The 18100-nt window shown below is 37.7% G+C and overlaps 1 protein-coding gene across 4 annotated transcripts in view; it reads left to right on the forward strand.

The window, feature by feature from the left end:
• The window catches only part of sxc (O-linked N-acetylglucosamine (GlcNAc) transferase sxc), a 144540-nt gene that overhangs the window by 73404 nt on the left and 53036 nt on the right, over positions 1-18100 (forward strand). For all 4 annotated transcript variants that reach the window (XM_081727722.1, XM_081727723.1, XM_081727719.1 and 1 more), the window contains exon 6: positions 14167-14256. In XM_081727722.1, the coding sequence (XP_081583848.1) occupies positions 14167-14256 (90 nt within the window). The remainder of the gene's footprint in view (positions 1-14166; positions 14257-18100) is intronic.

Raw genomic sequence — 18100 nt, forward strand, 5'->3', positions numbered from 1 at the left:
TTTTACACTGTAAAATAATACCCACTTGTTTACATTTTGGTATCAACCTATTGCGTCCCCTTTGCAACTTAAGTTGCCACGGCAATTTTTCGCCATAGCGATAGAAATCCATGGATTTGCATTGCTGGTTTTAACCGTGAAGTAGCTTTGGAGTCTGTTTCGTCATAGCATTCTTGCATTTTCTTTGTATGATATATTGACGCGAGGTTAGTATTGTTTTTTGGGTACATCGTGTTTTGAGGAGAAAGACTCAACTGAATTGGTTTAAAAGTCCAGAAGGAAGGATTGACGGTCTGTAAAGGAAGGATCATTTTAATAGTTTTGTTTTTGCAGTGTATTTTCTTCCTCAGAACTGTAACTTTTCAAAATTTTTTTTTTTTTTAAATATGTGCCTGTTGGCAGCTTAAGTTGTCGTTCTAAAAAACAAGAAAAAAATATTTTTCAAAAATATTCTAATATCTATTTTAGAGTACAATTATGACCAAACAGGCGAAAAAAAAACTTTTCAAAATACCAGTGGGGGAATTCTGGGCACTAATGCGTTAAATTTGGCCGTGAACAGTCATCGATTCTTCTCTCTGTTGGCATTCTGTCACTAATGCACGTACGTATTTTGTGTTCGTTGTCTGTTACGCTGTCAAATATGTAAATGCGACCATAGTTCGATATGTTTGGAGACACAGTGTATTAGTGGCACAGCACTTGCCTCTGCTACGAGTGGTCCCTGGTTCGATCCCCAGCTACGCTAGCCTGTGGTGGACAAGACTCGTTTCTTCACACATTATCAGTTTACCAATCATACATTTTCGTTAATCATCATTTAGCCTAAAGGAGATAACTGTGAGGCGTAAAACTCGGGTTTTAAGTAGGGATGGCCACAAAATTCCGGTTCCTCAAGGAACCGGTTTTTAAATCAGGTTTTCAAAACCGGATCTTAGGAACCTGTTCCAGACTTAGACCCGAAAGACCCGTAAAGGAAGCACAAAGTTCACCTTCAAAACACTGCAAAGAGTACCACGCGCTTGTGTCCTTCCCGCCCAAACCCGCTTGTGCCCCCAGAAAAAAAATTGTCCACCAGTGAGTATTCAGCCACATGAGACAAGCGGCCACCGCCTGGGCGCCTGCCATTTCATCTAGCTCACTGTTCACAGCATGGCAGCAGTTCGGGTTTAGATTAGGAATAGTCACAAAGTTCCAGTTCCGCGAGGAACCGGTTCCAGACCTGGATCCGAAAATACCGGAACTGATTCCAGATCTGAATCCGAAAAACCTGTTCCGGCACCGGATCTTGGGAACCGGTTCTGGCCATCCCTAGCTTTAAGTTGGGGCCGCAGTGGTTCAGTGGTAGAGCGTTCACCTTTGGTGCATGGCGTCCCTGGTTCGATCCCAGCTTGCGTCAAGTGAACTTTGTAGTAGACAAACATAGTGTGTGTGTGTTTCCTCGAGGTTCTCCCGTTTCCTCTCACTTTCTTGATTCCACCATTTCATTCATATCTCATCATCTTAGCCTAGCCGGCATAACTGAAGACTCGCTGTAAAAAACAATGTAAGTACCACCTTGTTTCATTTATTTTATTTTTTAAATACGTTTATGCCTTAGATTTTCATACGTAGTTATATGCTAGGTTGTATTTCTAAGCAATAGTATTTTCTATTTTGTGACGCTTGGGCACAATTTACTATCTTTTGTCTCTACTGTTAAAGTAACTATTGTTTTTGGCACTTACATTCTTTTCTACGGCGAGTCTTCATCTGTGGGACGTAAAACTCAAAGATTTTATTTTCCGGATTTTAAGTTCATTTCAGTGTGTACGTACATTTGAACAAAAAGGTGAACATTTTGTGTAGAACACATGAAGGATAACTTATACAAATTTTACTGTATATGAGTTTTGTAGTGAATATCTTCGTAGCAATAAATTATATTCTCATTGTGTTGTAAAAGCAGACTTTTGCATAATTCTAGTACAAAGCTAATGAATTGGCCATTAAACTGAGTATAATTCAGTCAGTAATTATAAACGGGGCAGGAGGTAGATGCATGATAGACTTATTTAGTACCGATAATTTGACCGTGTCTGCTACAGAAATTGGTATATAAGCGAATATTGATCCCAAAGCTCTCTGCTTTTCCAATTTCGTTAATCTGCATTTCGCTAAAGCCAGCGTTATTTTCCATAATTGCTTGGAAATCTCAAAGCGTTACCCAGAAAAATGCGTTAAAAATAGCGATTGCTTTTTATTGCTACTTCATGTGAGTTCTGGGCTCGTTTAGGTCGATACTGAAATCTGAAAGTGTCACTGCTATTATTCTGAGTTGTCTTGGAAAACGAGAAAATGATGGAAACTCAAGTTTCTTTGAAAGGTACCGTAGAGGTAATAATTATCACAAACTTAGTATTATTATTAATGTTTTGTCCTTAACATCTTTTAAGATCTTTCGTACTTACAACTGCGATAGGGTAGCATCTTCATTATTCGATGTAAAAAAAAAAAAAAAAAAGTACTAATCAAGCTTTTTAGATAAGATTTTTTGTATTTTTGCAAAAATGGAGGCATTGTAGAATATGTTACGTATGGTTTCACGCCTCTGCGTCCTCACATAGGGGGTAATGACGTCACAATTGATTTTAAGGCCTATTTTTATTATTCTTTGGCGGACTTACTTTTGCACCTAGAAGATTCAGACATTGTTTCAGATCTCTGTAATAACACAGGGGTGGTCCAGAGGGAAAAGAGGGATTTTTAACAAAAAATCCCTTTCTTGGTAATTTTCTCGCCTCAGATACATGATGGAGACATTGTGAATGGTACCGTTTGAAAGGCTGTTCTATTGTAAAGAGAATGAGGTTCGAACCAGGATCCTAGGATAAATAGATATCGCTGGAAATTTTCCCCTGAGACCCTGTTTATGAAGGCATCTGGAATATTGGGGCGATATCCTTAGCACACTGGTAAATATTTTTTCTCGTCCTTAGTTTACAATAGGAGCTTGACATTTTGTACACATATTTAGTACACCCGTTAGTGTTTTTCAGTTGTTTTTAAGATCTGTGCGTGAATACAAGGTGGTCCAGAGGGAGAGTAAGCATTAAAAAAAAGGATTTTTCACCAAAATTCGCAATTTTCACGAATTCACGCACATCTTAAATCAATGCAACCTAAACATGATTTATGATTGTAGTATTCAAATAGAAGGTCAGCTTAGTAAATTTGACTACTATCATCATGAAGTCTGTTTCCAACAAGAAATATTTATTTTAAAAAATATAGTTATGACAGAGTTTTGCCGCTTCGTGCAAATGCACGTGTTGCATATATGGTATATGCAATCCTGGTTGTGAGTGTCATCAAATATTAACACGTGATTTGAACATGAGAGAAGTGTGCGCCGTGATAGTTCTAACGAACCATATCATACTGCAGTCTTCATTAATGAAATTTCGGCAGAAAAGACATTCCTGTGGCTCTTTAGCTCTTCCAATCCAATTCACCGAATCTCAATTCTTGTGACTTCTTTTTATTCCCCTTGTTCAAAAACTACTTGCAAGGGTTCTCCGATCTTGGAATTTTGGATAATATCCAGTAAAGTGTAACCGACGAGTTGAAAGGTACTCCAACAGAGGTCTTCCAGCACTGCTACGAAGAATGGAATCAATGCCTCCATCACTGTTCAGCAACCCAAGGACACTATTTTGAAGAGTATAACCCTGTTCGTAAAAATAAATAAATAAAAATGTCTCATTACTTTTCTCTCACACCTCGTACACCGTGTACGATCTTGACGGCCAGACCTCGTCATAGGTTGCAGTGCTGCAGTTTATAATTTTTGTCCGAGCATTTTGTCAGTTACATGTCAATTTATAGTGAGTGGGTGCTGAATTGGATTCGCGACAGTAATTCAGGGCTTCAGGTGACTGACATTATTAAGATCATATTATATGGATGACTTGCGTTCTAACGAGTCCAGCATAGGAAAGATGAAATGGATTCATGTCTTACTGATTAGGTTCATGCTACACTGTGGTCTCTCGAACCGAATGCGGCTTGAACCCTTGGATCTGGAGAATGAAGAAGGCAAGGCAGATATACCATAGCGACGGGGGGGGGGGTCAGTTGAGGGTGTTCATCATGGAAATCAAAGAGAATACTGAAGTTTTTCGTAGGTACTAGGATCACGCAAGTGGGCCTAATAAGATTGTAATGTTCGTACGTCCGTTACTTTCCACGGTAACTTTTAAAAAGTTAATAATATTTTGAAATTATAAGCACTGGTAATAAATGTGTTAAAAAATGCTTTCGAAGTACAAAAAGTAAAGTAGTCCATAGAATATTCTGATAAAACTTGTCGTCTTTACAAAAAAAGTGAGAAATGCTGTTCTAGAAAATTAAACGAAGAAATTTTAGCAAAAATCGCATAAAGTAAGTGCTAAGCTAGTATAAAGCTTATGGTTTTGTTCCTTTCTTTTTATTTTCATTGTTTCGAAAAAAAAATACGTTATGTAATTAACGCCTGTGAAAAGAGAATATAAAAATGTTTTAAAATTCACATAAACACCAAATTATTAAACGTGCCTCTCCTTAATGTAAGGATCCATTGTGAATTTTTGAGTGGTGTTTTGTAGCTCCGCGTAGTGTAGTCGCTAACGCTCTTGTTTTTGGTACGAGCGGTCCCGGGTTCGATTCCAAGTGGGGGGATAATCGGAAAAGCGCAAAAGCTTTCTCAGGCCAGCCATCCTGAATGAAGTTTTTCTGGGTTTTCCTCATTTGCACCAGGCAAATGCCGGGATGCTACCTAACACAGGTCCGAGACAACTTCTGAGGGCCCGCGGTGACTCAGTGGTAGAGCGTTCACCTTTGGTGCATGGAGTCTGTGGTTCAATCCCAGCTCGCGCCAAGTGAACTTGTGGTGGACAAACAACATGTGCGTGGGATTTCTCTGGGTTCTCCCGTTTCCTCCCACTTTTTCATTCCACTATTTCATTAATTTCTCATCATCATTGTCTCCTTTACCCTAGCTGGCATTACTGTGGGTCGTAAAACTGAAAGATTTCATTTCATTTCCCTGGCCGCTTCCTATCTTCCCTTTCCTCGTGTAGTGTGATTGCCGAGGGGCGTCATCTCTCATATGTGACGGGCTAGCATGGCCATGAATGCGGAAAGACCAGAAATCTAGTTCCTGATCCTTATGTAGTGTTAATGAAGGGCGGTTATGAGTGTAGTAATATTGTTTCGGTAATTACAACCTAAAGTTCTACGTTCAAAACATAGTGATGATTTAAAATATATATCCATTTCTGAAATCCTCCCTTTGCCCTCCAAAAAAGAAAGTAAATAGAGATGATAACTTGGACTTGTGAAACGAATACGACAAATATTTATAACTCGTAGAATCTAAATTCAGCAAAACAGCTGCAAGAATTCATATCGTGTCAGGCGGCGTAAACAGAGCCATTTGTACATGAAATATTGATAGGATAAACTGAGGGAGTGTCCTGATATCTTGAAGCGTAGCATTCCCTCTCCTCCCTGCTTGTACTTCTCAGATCTTGAAGAGGTTTTTGAGTTCCAAAAAAGAGGAAGAATAAAGAGGGTTCGTTCAATAGGGAGAAGCCAGATTGAGCTGTGTTGTGGCCTCCTGTTCCTATAATTGTCCTGAGCTTCTCGCCGTCCGGGTGGAAGCAACATAAATTGGTGGGACGGGGTTGCTAGGTTACCGTCGCCATGGCAATGGGAGAGAGCCATTTTAAGGGGGCGGGGAACACTCACGTGCCCCGAGGTTGACATCCCTTCGGTGAGGAGTGTTTTCATCATTGCTTTTGAGAATCTTGCCACGAAGTGATGGAAGGGCCGAATACAGGAACCGTTAACAGCCCTCTTCGCGCGATTATCTTTGGACATTGAACTTCCAGAAGAAGAGGAAGATGGATTGTTGGCCTAAATCTCGGCTTATTAACCGGAGAGTGGTGTTTCCGACTGTTGCACCCTACGACGTCAACGATCAGCCCTTAAAGAATACAAGTTTCGACATATTGATTAATGAATGGCAGGACAGGGTTATTGTTCGTTGTAAACAAACCACATCGATTGATGTTCTTAATTGTTCTTAAGAAATCATTGTGTAATCGTTTACCTTTATGGCTGTTCAATTAGATGGCCCCTTTTGGATTTAAAAGAAAAGTGTGGTTGCTAGGCAACCCCTTGGGATGATGTCGCCATGGCAACGTTTGTTGTTGTAACGTATTTGTTCTACGTAAATGTGACGTCTATCAGAACTTGTTCACACTCACCGTTCGCCGTTGGTGGCTTGCGGCGAAGGAGTGAGTTCAGTGCGAGGACTGAAACCTACCAGCCGAACATTGTTCTCTTTCGCGATCATGAGAGTGACTAGCATTAAAAATTTGCATCGATTCGTGTCAACGAATTTCGTTTCCACATGTTGCTCGTTCAAATGACAACGAGCCAATGGATTACCAGTGCATCATAGTATATACCATTATTACCATCTTACCGAACCCCCCTCCCCCAGAAGTTAACGAAAATGACAGGGGGTGCTTTTCTTGGATTAAAAGATGTCTCAAGAGGTACGTATTATCTAGTGTTCATTAATTCGGAGTTGTTGAGTTATAACCTTTTAGTGCGTATAAAATTTATCTTCATGAATTTTAATGCATCCAAATTTGTGGTTTGTATAGCTGTTCATAAATTACGCCGAAGACACACACTTATGACTTGAAAGTTCTTTGGTTCTGATCTTAGGGAATGCGAATTTGTGATTAACATGTGTGTTTTCACGGGGCTTTCTTCTTTGTTGTCTGTTTTTCGTATCCCACAGAATGGAATCGAAGGACGTTAAGTCAGAAACTTAATTCGATACCTACATGTATACCATCTGACATTAAGAATTACGAGTGTATTAATTAATATTCTAAATTCTTTGTACAGTCAAAATCTAGAGTTCTTTTTCAGCTGTTTTTAATAACTTTGGAATAATTTCACAATTTAAATACGGTTTCCGGTAGCACATATATAATAAAGTCGGTCAGTTTGTTCCCAGATTATTGGGAAATCAAAAATCTGACTATGAGAAAGCACTTTTGCTTTAGAAAATGTAATATCTAAGTTTAACGTCCCATGATTATGCCTTTTAGGCTAAGGGGGACGATGATTAAAGCAAGTGAATTTTGATGGAAGAATTGGTAGAATGAAAAAGTGGAAGGAAACGGGAGTATTCCAAGAAAACCCAAGCATACAGTGTTGTCTTCCACAAACTTAGTTGGCCGGGGATCGAACCAGGGACCCCATACACAAGAGGTAAGCGCTCTACAATTGAGCCACCGTGCTCCACTTTCCCCCGCAGTCTCTGAAATACATCAGCTTATTGGAGAGTAACTCCCTACGACCTAAACTCTTTTCTTTTAGTTCAGTAGTAGATCAATTCATGAGATGTTAACAAGAGAAGTCCCACGAACAGCTGTTTGGAGAAAACCTTTAAAAAAAATAAACCATTGTTTTTCCCCTCTCCCCCGAAAAGAAATAAACGACCGACTGAAATAATAGTTACAATACAAAGGTAGTCAACATTTAAAGTTTCACTGACTGTCTTATTTTAAATTGCTATGTCGTCCTCGAATGACAATAAGCTCTAGCAAATACTTTTTCAGAAAATTAATTAGCTAATTATCCAGGTACTTTCGAGGCATTTACGTGCTGCAGCTAAGAAAAAAAATTGTGGATAATACCTGTTAAAATAGGCTGTCTTGGAATATCTTAATTGCAAGCCAAATACTTATTTATTTTGGCATATAACTGTTGTGGCCTTGTTTTTGTAATGCAAATGTTAACACATTGATGCAAATAATTGTAAAATGTTTATTGTCAGAACTCGAATGTAATATTCTCTTTGAATGTCAATTAAAGAAAGTTGCGTATGTAATATTAAACGGCGCAGACGCACCCATCACTGGAAAGTCACAAGTCGGTCATTCGTTGTCATTTTTTTTTTTTTTTTTAGTACCACTAAATTAATACGAGGTGGAAGTATGTGCGTTGGTCACGCCCTTCTCATATTCATTTCGTATTCTGTCAGGTCGTTTCTCGTAATTACGAGAACTTGACGCCTTGACGCCTTTGCTGAAACAGAACCAAAATAGGAATGGTTGTTTTCTTAAATTACCAACTTTTTAGCTCAGTGATACGAGGAATGGTCAATAAGTTTGTCCTCACTATGCAGGGGTTAAGGAAAAAGAGCCAATTGCAGACATATGATTAATCTTTCTCTACATAGTCACCATGCAAAATAACATCTTTCAGCTTCCACAACCTCTCTTTGTAGAAAGTATTACATTGGCTGGAAAACCAGTGCTCCACTGCAGCAGTGACTTTCGCATCCGAAGAAAAACGCCATCTTTTCAAAGACTGTTTCAGTTTTGGAAACAAGAAGAAATCTGACGGCGCGAGGTCAGGCGAATATGGAGGATGGAAAAGTAATTTGTACCGTAGGCGTTGGACAAGATTCATGGTTTCCTGGGCTGCGTGGGCGGAAGCATTGTCAACTAACGCCTTTGCTGAGGATGCCACGGCGCTTTTCCTTTAGGGCATCGCGAAGTTTTTCCAGCAGAGCTCCGTAATTTGTTCCAGTCACACTACGCTCATAAGTTAAGTGATCCGTAAGAATAACGCCCTTGCAATTCCAGAAAACTGAAAGCATGACCTTCGTAGCAGAAGGCTGCACATGGACCTTTTTAGGGTGTGGGGAGCTGCTATGTTTCCACTGTTTACTCATCATTTTAGTCTCTGGTCAAAGTAATATTCTCAACATTCATTCATTGTCAAGAGACGATCGAAAAAGTCGTTCTTATTGGGTACACAGTGAGCCAACATTTCCGACGCACAATCAGTGCTTTGCTGTTTTTGAAAAGGAGTGAGTAACCGGAGAACCAACTGTGCGGACACTTTGGGTAGGCGCAGGTGATCTAACCTTTCTCAGGCTGCAGAAAACGTAATCAATGTAGCCATTACGAAGAAAAAGTTTTTAAGCCAACTGTACAGACGGAAGAACATGTACAGTCGTGATCAAAGAAAACCTTTGGAAAATCCTGCGCCCTTACTTAAAGTAGGAATTAAATCCGCCTTACTTAGGGTGGATTTATGCACCTTGGTTGGTTTATATTTTCTGTCTTATTATGGTGTCAGGAATCACCTCCCAGACGTTGTCGGTATTGCTTTAAAACACCATGTATATATAAGGAACATAATAACGGATTGAAAATTAAAATTCAACAGCGATTTAAGCTTGGACACAGTTTTTTGTATATGTTCAGTAAGTGTGTATTAAAAGAAAAAAGATTTTGAAGACAAAGTAAGAACTTCTCAGACATTTTTTCTTCCATCTTTCTGTCAGTCATATGATGAAAGTGTGAAGCACATCTGAATAAAAATAATTAAAAGAAAACTAATTAACTATCTGCACGAAGGATATGCGTTAGAATTTTAATTAAACTGACCTAAGATTCTTTGATTTCCTCGTTTCAATGAGCGACTGGAAAACACAGGACAGTATCTTAAAGATAATTGAAAATTCAAAGGAAAGGAAATGAATATTTCAAGTACATGTAAATGCCCCTTGGGATTTTTTTTTTTTTTTTCTGAGCTCAGAGCACATGAGTTAAGTCCCATTATCTATGAAAGTTTCGATATTTTTTAAAAAGGGGGAAAAAAAAGTAATCTGGAATTTGATTTTACTTCGTGTTATTGGGCCAAGTACAAAACATATGCTTAGTTCCATATTTTTTTTTTTTTTTTTTTTTTATTAACCATACTTTATTAAAACTTGGCAAACGTATAGCCGAGAACAGTGGTTCCCAATTACTTTAGAATTGCGGACTACCTTTTCATATTTAAGACACGGTACGGATCTCCCAACTATAACGTTTGTTATCTGCTTACTAATAGTTGAGAGGTAGATACCGATATTAACAAATAAATTACAAACATTTATTTGTTATAAGCACATGACATACATACAAGATGTCATAGCATTATTTATATATTTTATGAATTATGAAATATAAAGCGCTTCACAGCCATTTTCAGAAAGAAAAAAAATCCCGAATTTATAGATCATAATACTCAAAAGTCTCACTTATTGTATAGAGATTGACGTAATGAACTATGACTAAGGTAATTAGGGTACGAAGTAAAAGCGTATTTCTTCAGTCATTCCCAAAATTTTAAGAGTTAAATGTTACCCATGTAGAAGGACCTAAATGTGGAAAATGCAGACGACTAACTCGGTACTCCTGATTTTTGATATTTATTGTGTGATAACAACCAGAACATTCCTTGTGTACTGTACGTTCCAATAGCCCTTGTGCGACCAGTAGCAAGTAGTTTGTCGCAAACTGACTTTCCATGTACTACAATCCAGTTGATGGCTGTGTCTGCTTACTGTCTTTTATGCTAATGTCTCGATGGTCATCCCCCATTTCAAACATGCCATCATTCACCATACTCTTACGCAATTTATCAATCTCCCGGTAAATGGCAACGTTGCATCATTTTCATTTAATATTGGGCGCATAAAGAGTGTACAGCCGAAACTGCTAGTCCGATTTAAAAAATTCCTTCACTTCAAATTGAAACATATTTGGAGACTGTTTCCCCTCTTGAATTTTGTTGTAACTCGGATAATAACAGTTACCCTATGTCAAGGGACTTTTGAGACACCCTGTATTTTAAAACTTTTAGACTGTTTCAAATGACTAGAAATTATATCGTGGTGGCCACATGAAAGAATTAACTATACTCGGTTAGCATTAAATGCATAGATGGGTGCCGCACGATTTTATTGTTAATTACGTATGATAAACTAATTTCCGTTAAGTGATACTTGAGTGTTTAGACACCAGTAATTTGGGTTTTAAAGTAGTGTAACATCGAACGGTGGAAAATTCTTGAAGCGAAAATAAAATGTCAATATCGTAATGATCCAGTCACTCTTGATTGTTGTTCTACGCCTTGTTAATAATATATGACTACATTGTTGATTACGAATGTTGACTCGCTGAAGAAAAAGATCGATTCAAAGCATTCATTTTTAAAAATATGTTGACTAAGGAGTATCGAACGCGTATCGCTCTACTTCAAGAAAAAAGTTGGTTCTGCCAGTTTTCCTTTTTAAAAATATTGATAATATGAGTCAGTCTGCAGAGTTTTTACATTTCAATGGAGTTGAAAGTTTCGGCTAACATTTCCTTAACATCTTCGCGCTTGTTTATTTTAACAAGCAATGGCGTCACTAAGAGCTTAACTTACAGGAAATCTTTGACCAATTGCTTCTTATAAAGAAATTGAATGTTTTTACTTCGAACAGGTTGAAATATTAATATTTCTGTTTCTCTCTAGAGGTAAGATAAAATGATTTGAAAAGGAAATACTGAAATCTGGAAATTCATCTTACAATTTTTCGTTCAGAAATGTTCTACACGATTGACATCAGAAAGTAAAACAGGAAATAATACCTTCTGTGTTTTGTTTTCAGTACTTATTTTCAATTTCAGTCCATGTGTCATCTTTCGAATTTTTGATTACCATAGCTATATAAACTATTTTTGGACCATTCTCCAGAGACCTCCATACAATTACCTATTTACAGGGACACTTATAATTGCCTATTTACGGCCTCTTCGCTGGTTTAGTGTGGTGGTGCATGTGTCTTTGAGGCCCCGGGTTCGATTCCCGTTGGAAGATAAATTATTGCGAAACTAAAATTTTTTTTTTCATTGATCATCCGTCTCCTTTAGCCTAAAGCACGTAACTCTAGGATAAGGTTGCCAACCATCCGGTATTTTATCGGACAGTTCTGTTTTTGACCTTGTCCGTTGTCCGGTACGAACTCAAAACGGACATTAAATGTCCGGTATTTTCCCTCTTACTAGTCATATTCTGTTCTATTCCGATTATTTTGGATTGACGAAAGAAGTCGTTTATCGATGAACATGGCTAAATCAGAGCTTATTTGATTTGATACCGACCTGTCTTGCGTGGAATTTGCTGAAGACTGCTGAAGGTCAACAAAAGTACATTTTCAAGAGTACAGCTAGCACTGCTTCATCCTCAGTTACATCTTTCAATTATATAATGCATCTAGATCCAGTAAGGTACGTAGGCATTGTGAAACATCACCAGCCTCAGCGAAGTTGGTCAGACTTCTTTTTCATTCATATTTTCTGCATGCCATAGTTATATTGCCAATTATATTTAGTTTTCTGTTTTAAATATGATGTATTATTGATGCTATACCACAAAAATTACATGGAATAAGCAAGTTTAATAAATGCTTCAAAATTAACTAAAGTTATTAAATTCGAACTTCGAACCGCTCAATTTTATGTGAAGTAACCATTTTCAGGTTCACATTTTTGACGAACGACGTACTCCAAGAGGGTGTCCGGTATTTCCATTTTCAAAAGTTGGCAACCCTACTGTAGGATGTGGATCTTTTTTTCTAGTTTTCTCTACATATGTGTAACTAGCTGAAATAGGTGTTCTTTGCACGGGAAGAATAGATTTATGGAAAAGATTTGAAATTCTGTTTCCCCTTAAGATGCGTATGTGAATGGACATATAGTGATAAAAACCCTAGCTCGATCCAAGTTCCAACGATGTTCATGTTAGTTCAAACGTTTGCTCACTTTCAGTATTTAATAAATAGAAAGTGGGAAATTAAAATACGACAAATTTCCCCCTCCCCTTTACAAATGGTATTTCCTAGAACGCTGGGGCGCATGATCACTTATTTTTAATAACAAGTGTAACAAGAGACTACTGAGATATTCTATTTTGGGCGCAGATGTTTGATCCCCCGTAGCATTCTCATCTTAATCAGGTACATGCATGAGAAAAACCGTTTCAAGGTTCGAACTATGTTCAAAACTTCATTTCAGACTACCCAGCTGTTATCCCGTGATGCAAGAAATGTTAAGAAAGCCTAATATCTTTCGACTTTTAAAATGGTCTTCTTTCATTAACATCTTGATTTACATTAACTTACTTCTAAGAACATGCAGTCTTCGTTAAAGCGATGAGTAAGAGATGAATTTTCTTCATGTATTCTATCAGGAAAATAATATATTATTCTCATCCCCTCGTATATACAGGGTATCCCAGGAGGAAGGGGCAGTATTTTGGGAAATGGTAGTATAGGTGATTCTAAGCAGAAAAAAGTTCATATAAACATAGGTCCTAATCTCAACGGTTTGGGAGCTACAGGTTGTGAACCATTGTTGACTTTGTTGCATATTGCTCACCATGTATTTACTCTACAGAGGTGAGACAAAGCGAATTTGAAAAGTGATGGAATGGCTTTTCGAACGGTATGCAACATGTGACAGTGGTATCTTTGGAAGGGAAGCTATTGAGGGAAATTTGGGAAAGTTAAGGTTATTTCAAGAAATTGGATGGCAACACTGATTCTCAAATATCCCTCAATAACTTCTCTTCCAAGACACCACTAATACATTGCATACCATTCGAAAGACCATTTCATCATCTTTCAAATCTTCTATGTCTTACCACTGTAGAATAACTACAGGGTGAGCAATATGCAATATAAAGTCAAAAATGGTTCATAACCTGTAGCTCTCAAACCATTGAGATTAGGACCCATGTTCATATGAACTTTTTGCTTAGAATCACCCATACTACCATTTCCCAAAATATTGCCTCGTCCTCCTGGGACACCCTATAGAAGCAGTCGTTTTTTTTCCTTCCTGCTTCCATTGAATATGTAAAAACTTAATAGAAAATTTAACGTCCCCATGTTCGTAGTAGAGAGAGAACTTTACAGGTACACTATATAATTTGAAAACAATTTTGATCCCTTGGAAACGATAAAGATTTTTTTTTAAAGTGAAGAAAAAAGGAAGAGGATTTATTTAATTTTCACTGAGTGAGATCATTTGGTAAAGAAATGTTGTGTTTATTTTTGTTTGGAAAGCCGCCAAGGGTGTTTCCATGAATCCATTGATTGTACCATAGTGAGAGAGATCATCATGTCTTTTTAACATTGTTTGTTTATATTCTGTGTTTCCTGACCTAATTTTAGAGCTCTAACAGTAAGACACAAAATGACTGAAAATCTTCTCTTTCTGGTTATTTTTACAGAGCGGTGGCTGCATATTTACGAGCCTTGAATCTTAGTCCAAATAACGCAGTTGTGCATGGAAATCTGGCGTGTGTATATTATGAACAAGGGTATGTATATATGCATAGTGTAATGCTTGGTATAAACATTGTTTGATAACGTAAACATTAAAACATTGTATAATTGTGTCTATATGACTGTTGATATTAAACTTAACCCCTGGATATGTGCTCTTTGTTGTAAATGTGATGACGCAAATATGTGAGCAATACGTCAGTTATAAAAACCACGTCGATTAATAGTGTGAGTAAGCGTTTAGTTCTCTTCACAAGAAGCGCTTGTTCAACTTACAATCGGATGATCGAAATGTAAACGTTCTTACATTGTAATAGCTAAATTCCGATGTTGAATCTTGCAGTTATTGCTTCAATTCCGCTAGATAATGTCGGAATAGCATCTTTATGGATTTTCTTTCTGCCTCTCATTGTTACAGGCTTTTACCATGTTTTCTTGGTTTCTGTAAGAACGAATTCAAGAGTAATTGTGTATGACATGCAAATTAAGAAATTTGAATGCCCGTCCGTTACGACGTTATGAGCCGTAATGAAACCATATGAATCGATTAACCTTTTCAGGACCAAGAGGGATTTCAAGAAAATCATAGACCTTCGAGTTGACGGCCCTAATTCCCCTATTAATTGTCACAGGGATATAAAGTATACCTCGTTGTAAAGTTTATGGAACACAGATTCCAACGAGATAACTTTTGTGCCCCTCCCTCCGTGCGTACAAATAACAGTGTTGCCAGAGCCCCACAATCTTCGAAAAAGTGTTATTTTTTTTCGGCTTTTTGGACTCTTCTTCTTTTACGGGCTGAACACTAGAGGCATAGAAGTTACCTTATTGGAATCTCTCTCTCATAAGCTTTTCAACAGGGTCGCTAGGGCTGCCAACGTCAGAGTAGACTACAATATTATATATATATAGAATATTATATTATATATATAGGATGATTCTCGTAGGCACGATGTTCCGAATTTTTTTCTTCCTTGCTATTGTATATTCGCCTTTTATTTTTTTTTATATGTTTGTTCCGAATGTCTGGCGTACATGTGACATTTCGGCGTATGACAAATATGTTGCCAGCGTCCCACAACTTTCAAGTAATATGTTTTTCTTTTATAAAAAAAAATATATACACTGAAAAAAGGATTCAGTACCCCTCGCAAGCCCAGTGGCCATATACAGGGTCTCATTAGTTAGTGTGTTCATTTATTGAAACCACTTTTTATGCTTGAAGCTCCTTTTGAAGGAGAGTTCCACCCCCAAATGCTGAGGGAAAGGGAGAACAAAAACATCCAATATTTTCTCCCGTACCCTTCCGCTGCGGGACCCCCGATATGGATAAAATGCACACCGCTGGGAATTTCTACCCGTCTTGAAGAGATAAAGACATCTAAATCATCTTTCCACGTTAATTAGGAGCCGAGCTACTGAAGTTAAAACTGCCGGCTCAGCCCTTGAGCCGTTCGTTCTGAAAAGGTTAAGCCTTCCGTTGGTCTAGTGGCTTGTGGGTACCTTTGGCGCACCAGGTCCCGAGTTTGACTCGGGTTGGGAAAGCATCAAATGCATTACGGTAGTTGAGATCCCACTTTAAACTGTTTATGTCCGGTGAACATCATATTATATCATAAATTTAGGAGATGAAAGAATGCAGGAAATTCTTAATAAACTTGGGTCGGAAAACTCCTTCTTTGAGTTCTAAATCGCCGAAAATGCAAAACATCACATTTTGCTTATCTGAAAACTAAGGCAAAATCCCTTTTATTTAATTCTTCGTTCACTTGTATTTATGGTTGGTTTTTATCGTACAATACGACTTGCGATGTTAAAAAGCAGGTATCTTAATACTAAAAGTTGAAGTATTCGACAGTTGGACTAGAGCAGTAATAGCATTCTTTCTTTTGAATTTAAGATGTTCTACTTTCGAATTATGGTGATAATGATTTTGAATCTAGCGTCCCTTTCAGCAGCGAGGCTGTATTGAGACTTGCATCTACAATTTAACATGAGATCTCAATCACATGACCTCCGGAAGGAATCGAACCCAGGTCTCCCACGCCAAAGACGCGTACACTAATTGCTTAGCCACGAGGGAACTATTCGTTTAACAGAGCAGCAAACATATGGCCAGTTGATAGGTACATTATTGCAGCTATGCTGTTAATGGGAACGTGGTCTGTTGGGGGGGGGGGGGAGTTGACAATTTGTTTATTCAAATATCTTCCCGTATGTCCTCCACGGAATGACTTTCGATTTTTTATGTTGATTTCCACTCTATATAGTTTCCCAGTTTTAGCTATTTTGTCAGTTATCTCCTGTAGTCTTTCTTCAGTTCTAGCTACAATAACTGTATCATCTGCATACGTGATCTTGTTAATAATCTGCCCTTGCCGTTACATGTGAGAGCAGAACAAGAGAACTTAAAGAGGTCGATCGTTTCAAATATCTGGGAAGTATTTTGACGAAAGATGCGTACTGCAGCAAAGAGATCAAGTGGGGAACCAAACAAGCATATAACAAGAAAAGACCACTCTTTAACTAGCAGCCTTAATATTGGACTAAGGAAGAAATTGGTCAAGTGCTGTATCTAGAGCATTGGACTGTATGGTTCAGAGACTTCAACATAAAGGAAGTTAGAGAAGTATTTAGAGAGCTTCGAAATGTGGTGTTGCAGGAAGATGATGATGATAAAATGTACAGAGAGAGTAACAAATGAGGATGTTTTGAAACAAATAAGAGAGGAGGACACTTCTAGCCAACATTTTTCGTAAAAAAGGCCAATTGGATTGGACACATCTTAGGAAGAAATTGTCTTCTTCATACCGCCATAGAAGGAAAGAGAGGAATTGGAAGAAGAAGAACACAAGTGATTGATGAATTGAAAAATAGAAAAAAATATTGGGAGTTAAAAGAGGAAGCTGAAAATTGAGAAACATGAAAGAAACATTTCCAAGCCCAAACTGAAAATTAAGAAGAAAAGAAAGAAGAAAAATATAACCCATTAGTCCCAGAACCTGCCAAAAGGCAGAATACATAAGAAGAATGTCCTCCTTACTTTGACCGAAAATGTATATACCTTACCAAGAATCGAACCCGAAAAGACGCACACCAAGGGCAATTGTGCTATCGATTATACACAAGAAGATATAATCGATACTTAAAACAAGAAGATATAAAAAATAAACTCTCTTGAATTGCTCTTACTGTTACATACGCAAACAAAATTAAGTTTTCGGGATAACTTGTTTCTCTCATTCATGTTTCAATAACATGGTTGTGTAAATCACTGACTAGTCTGCAGTGAGTTGTTGTCTGTGATGAGGACACGGAAGTTCTGTTGTGCTTTTACACCCTCTACTTTTCATAATTAAATTTTGCCATCTAAATGAGATTCTAATGGAATCCTCTCTGTTCCTTAATTTGACAGAGAAGTTGTTCTTCGCTTGGAAATTCAATAAAATCCAATTATGATTTCCTTTTGTTGTTTAAGGAAAAGAAAGAAAAAAGAAAAGAAAAAGAGTGTTCCTTTTAAGAGCTGTTTTGAAATTGATTTAGCCTCAATTTGAGTATTGCATTATGTGTTCCTCAACATACTTGGAAATTCAAAAAGGAAAATGCAAGGATTTCAGTTGTTAGATGTTTTAAATTTTGTTACATGTAGATTTAAGCTTTCAAACCCGAATCAGACTTAGTAGTGTGTGTAATATAGTGAAGAACCAAATTACTCTCCTTATCTATGTAATCTTAGCGCACTAAGTAGGCTTATCTTTTTAATAAGAAGAAACATGATGGTTTAGGAATAGAGTGCTGACTCCAGTACGAAGGGTCCCTCTTCCGGTCTCTCACCATGTGAACTTGTACTGAATAGCACTATATGGGGTGTACCAAAAG

The sequence above is a fragment of the Thermobia domestica genome, chromosome 10 (assembly GCF_964235325.1).
Source record: "Thermobia domestica chromosome 10, izTheDome1.hap1.1, whole genome shotgun sequence".
Lineage (NCBI taxonomy): Eukaryota > Metazoa > Arthropoda > Insecta > Zygentoma > Lepismatidae > Thermobia > Thermobia domestica.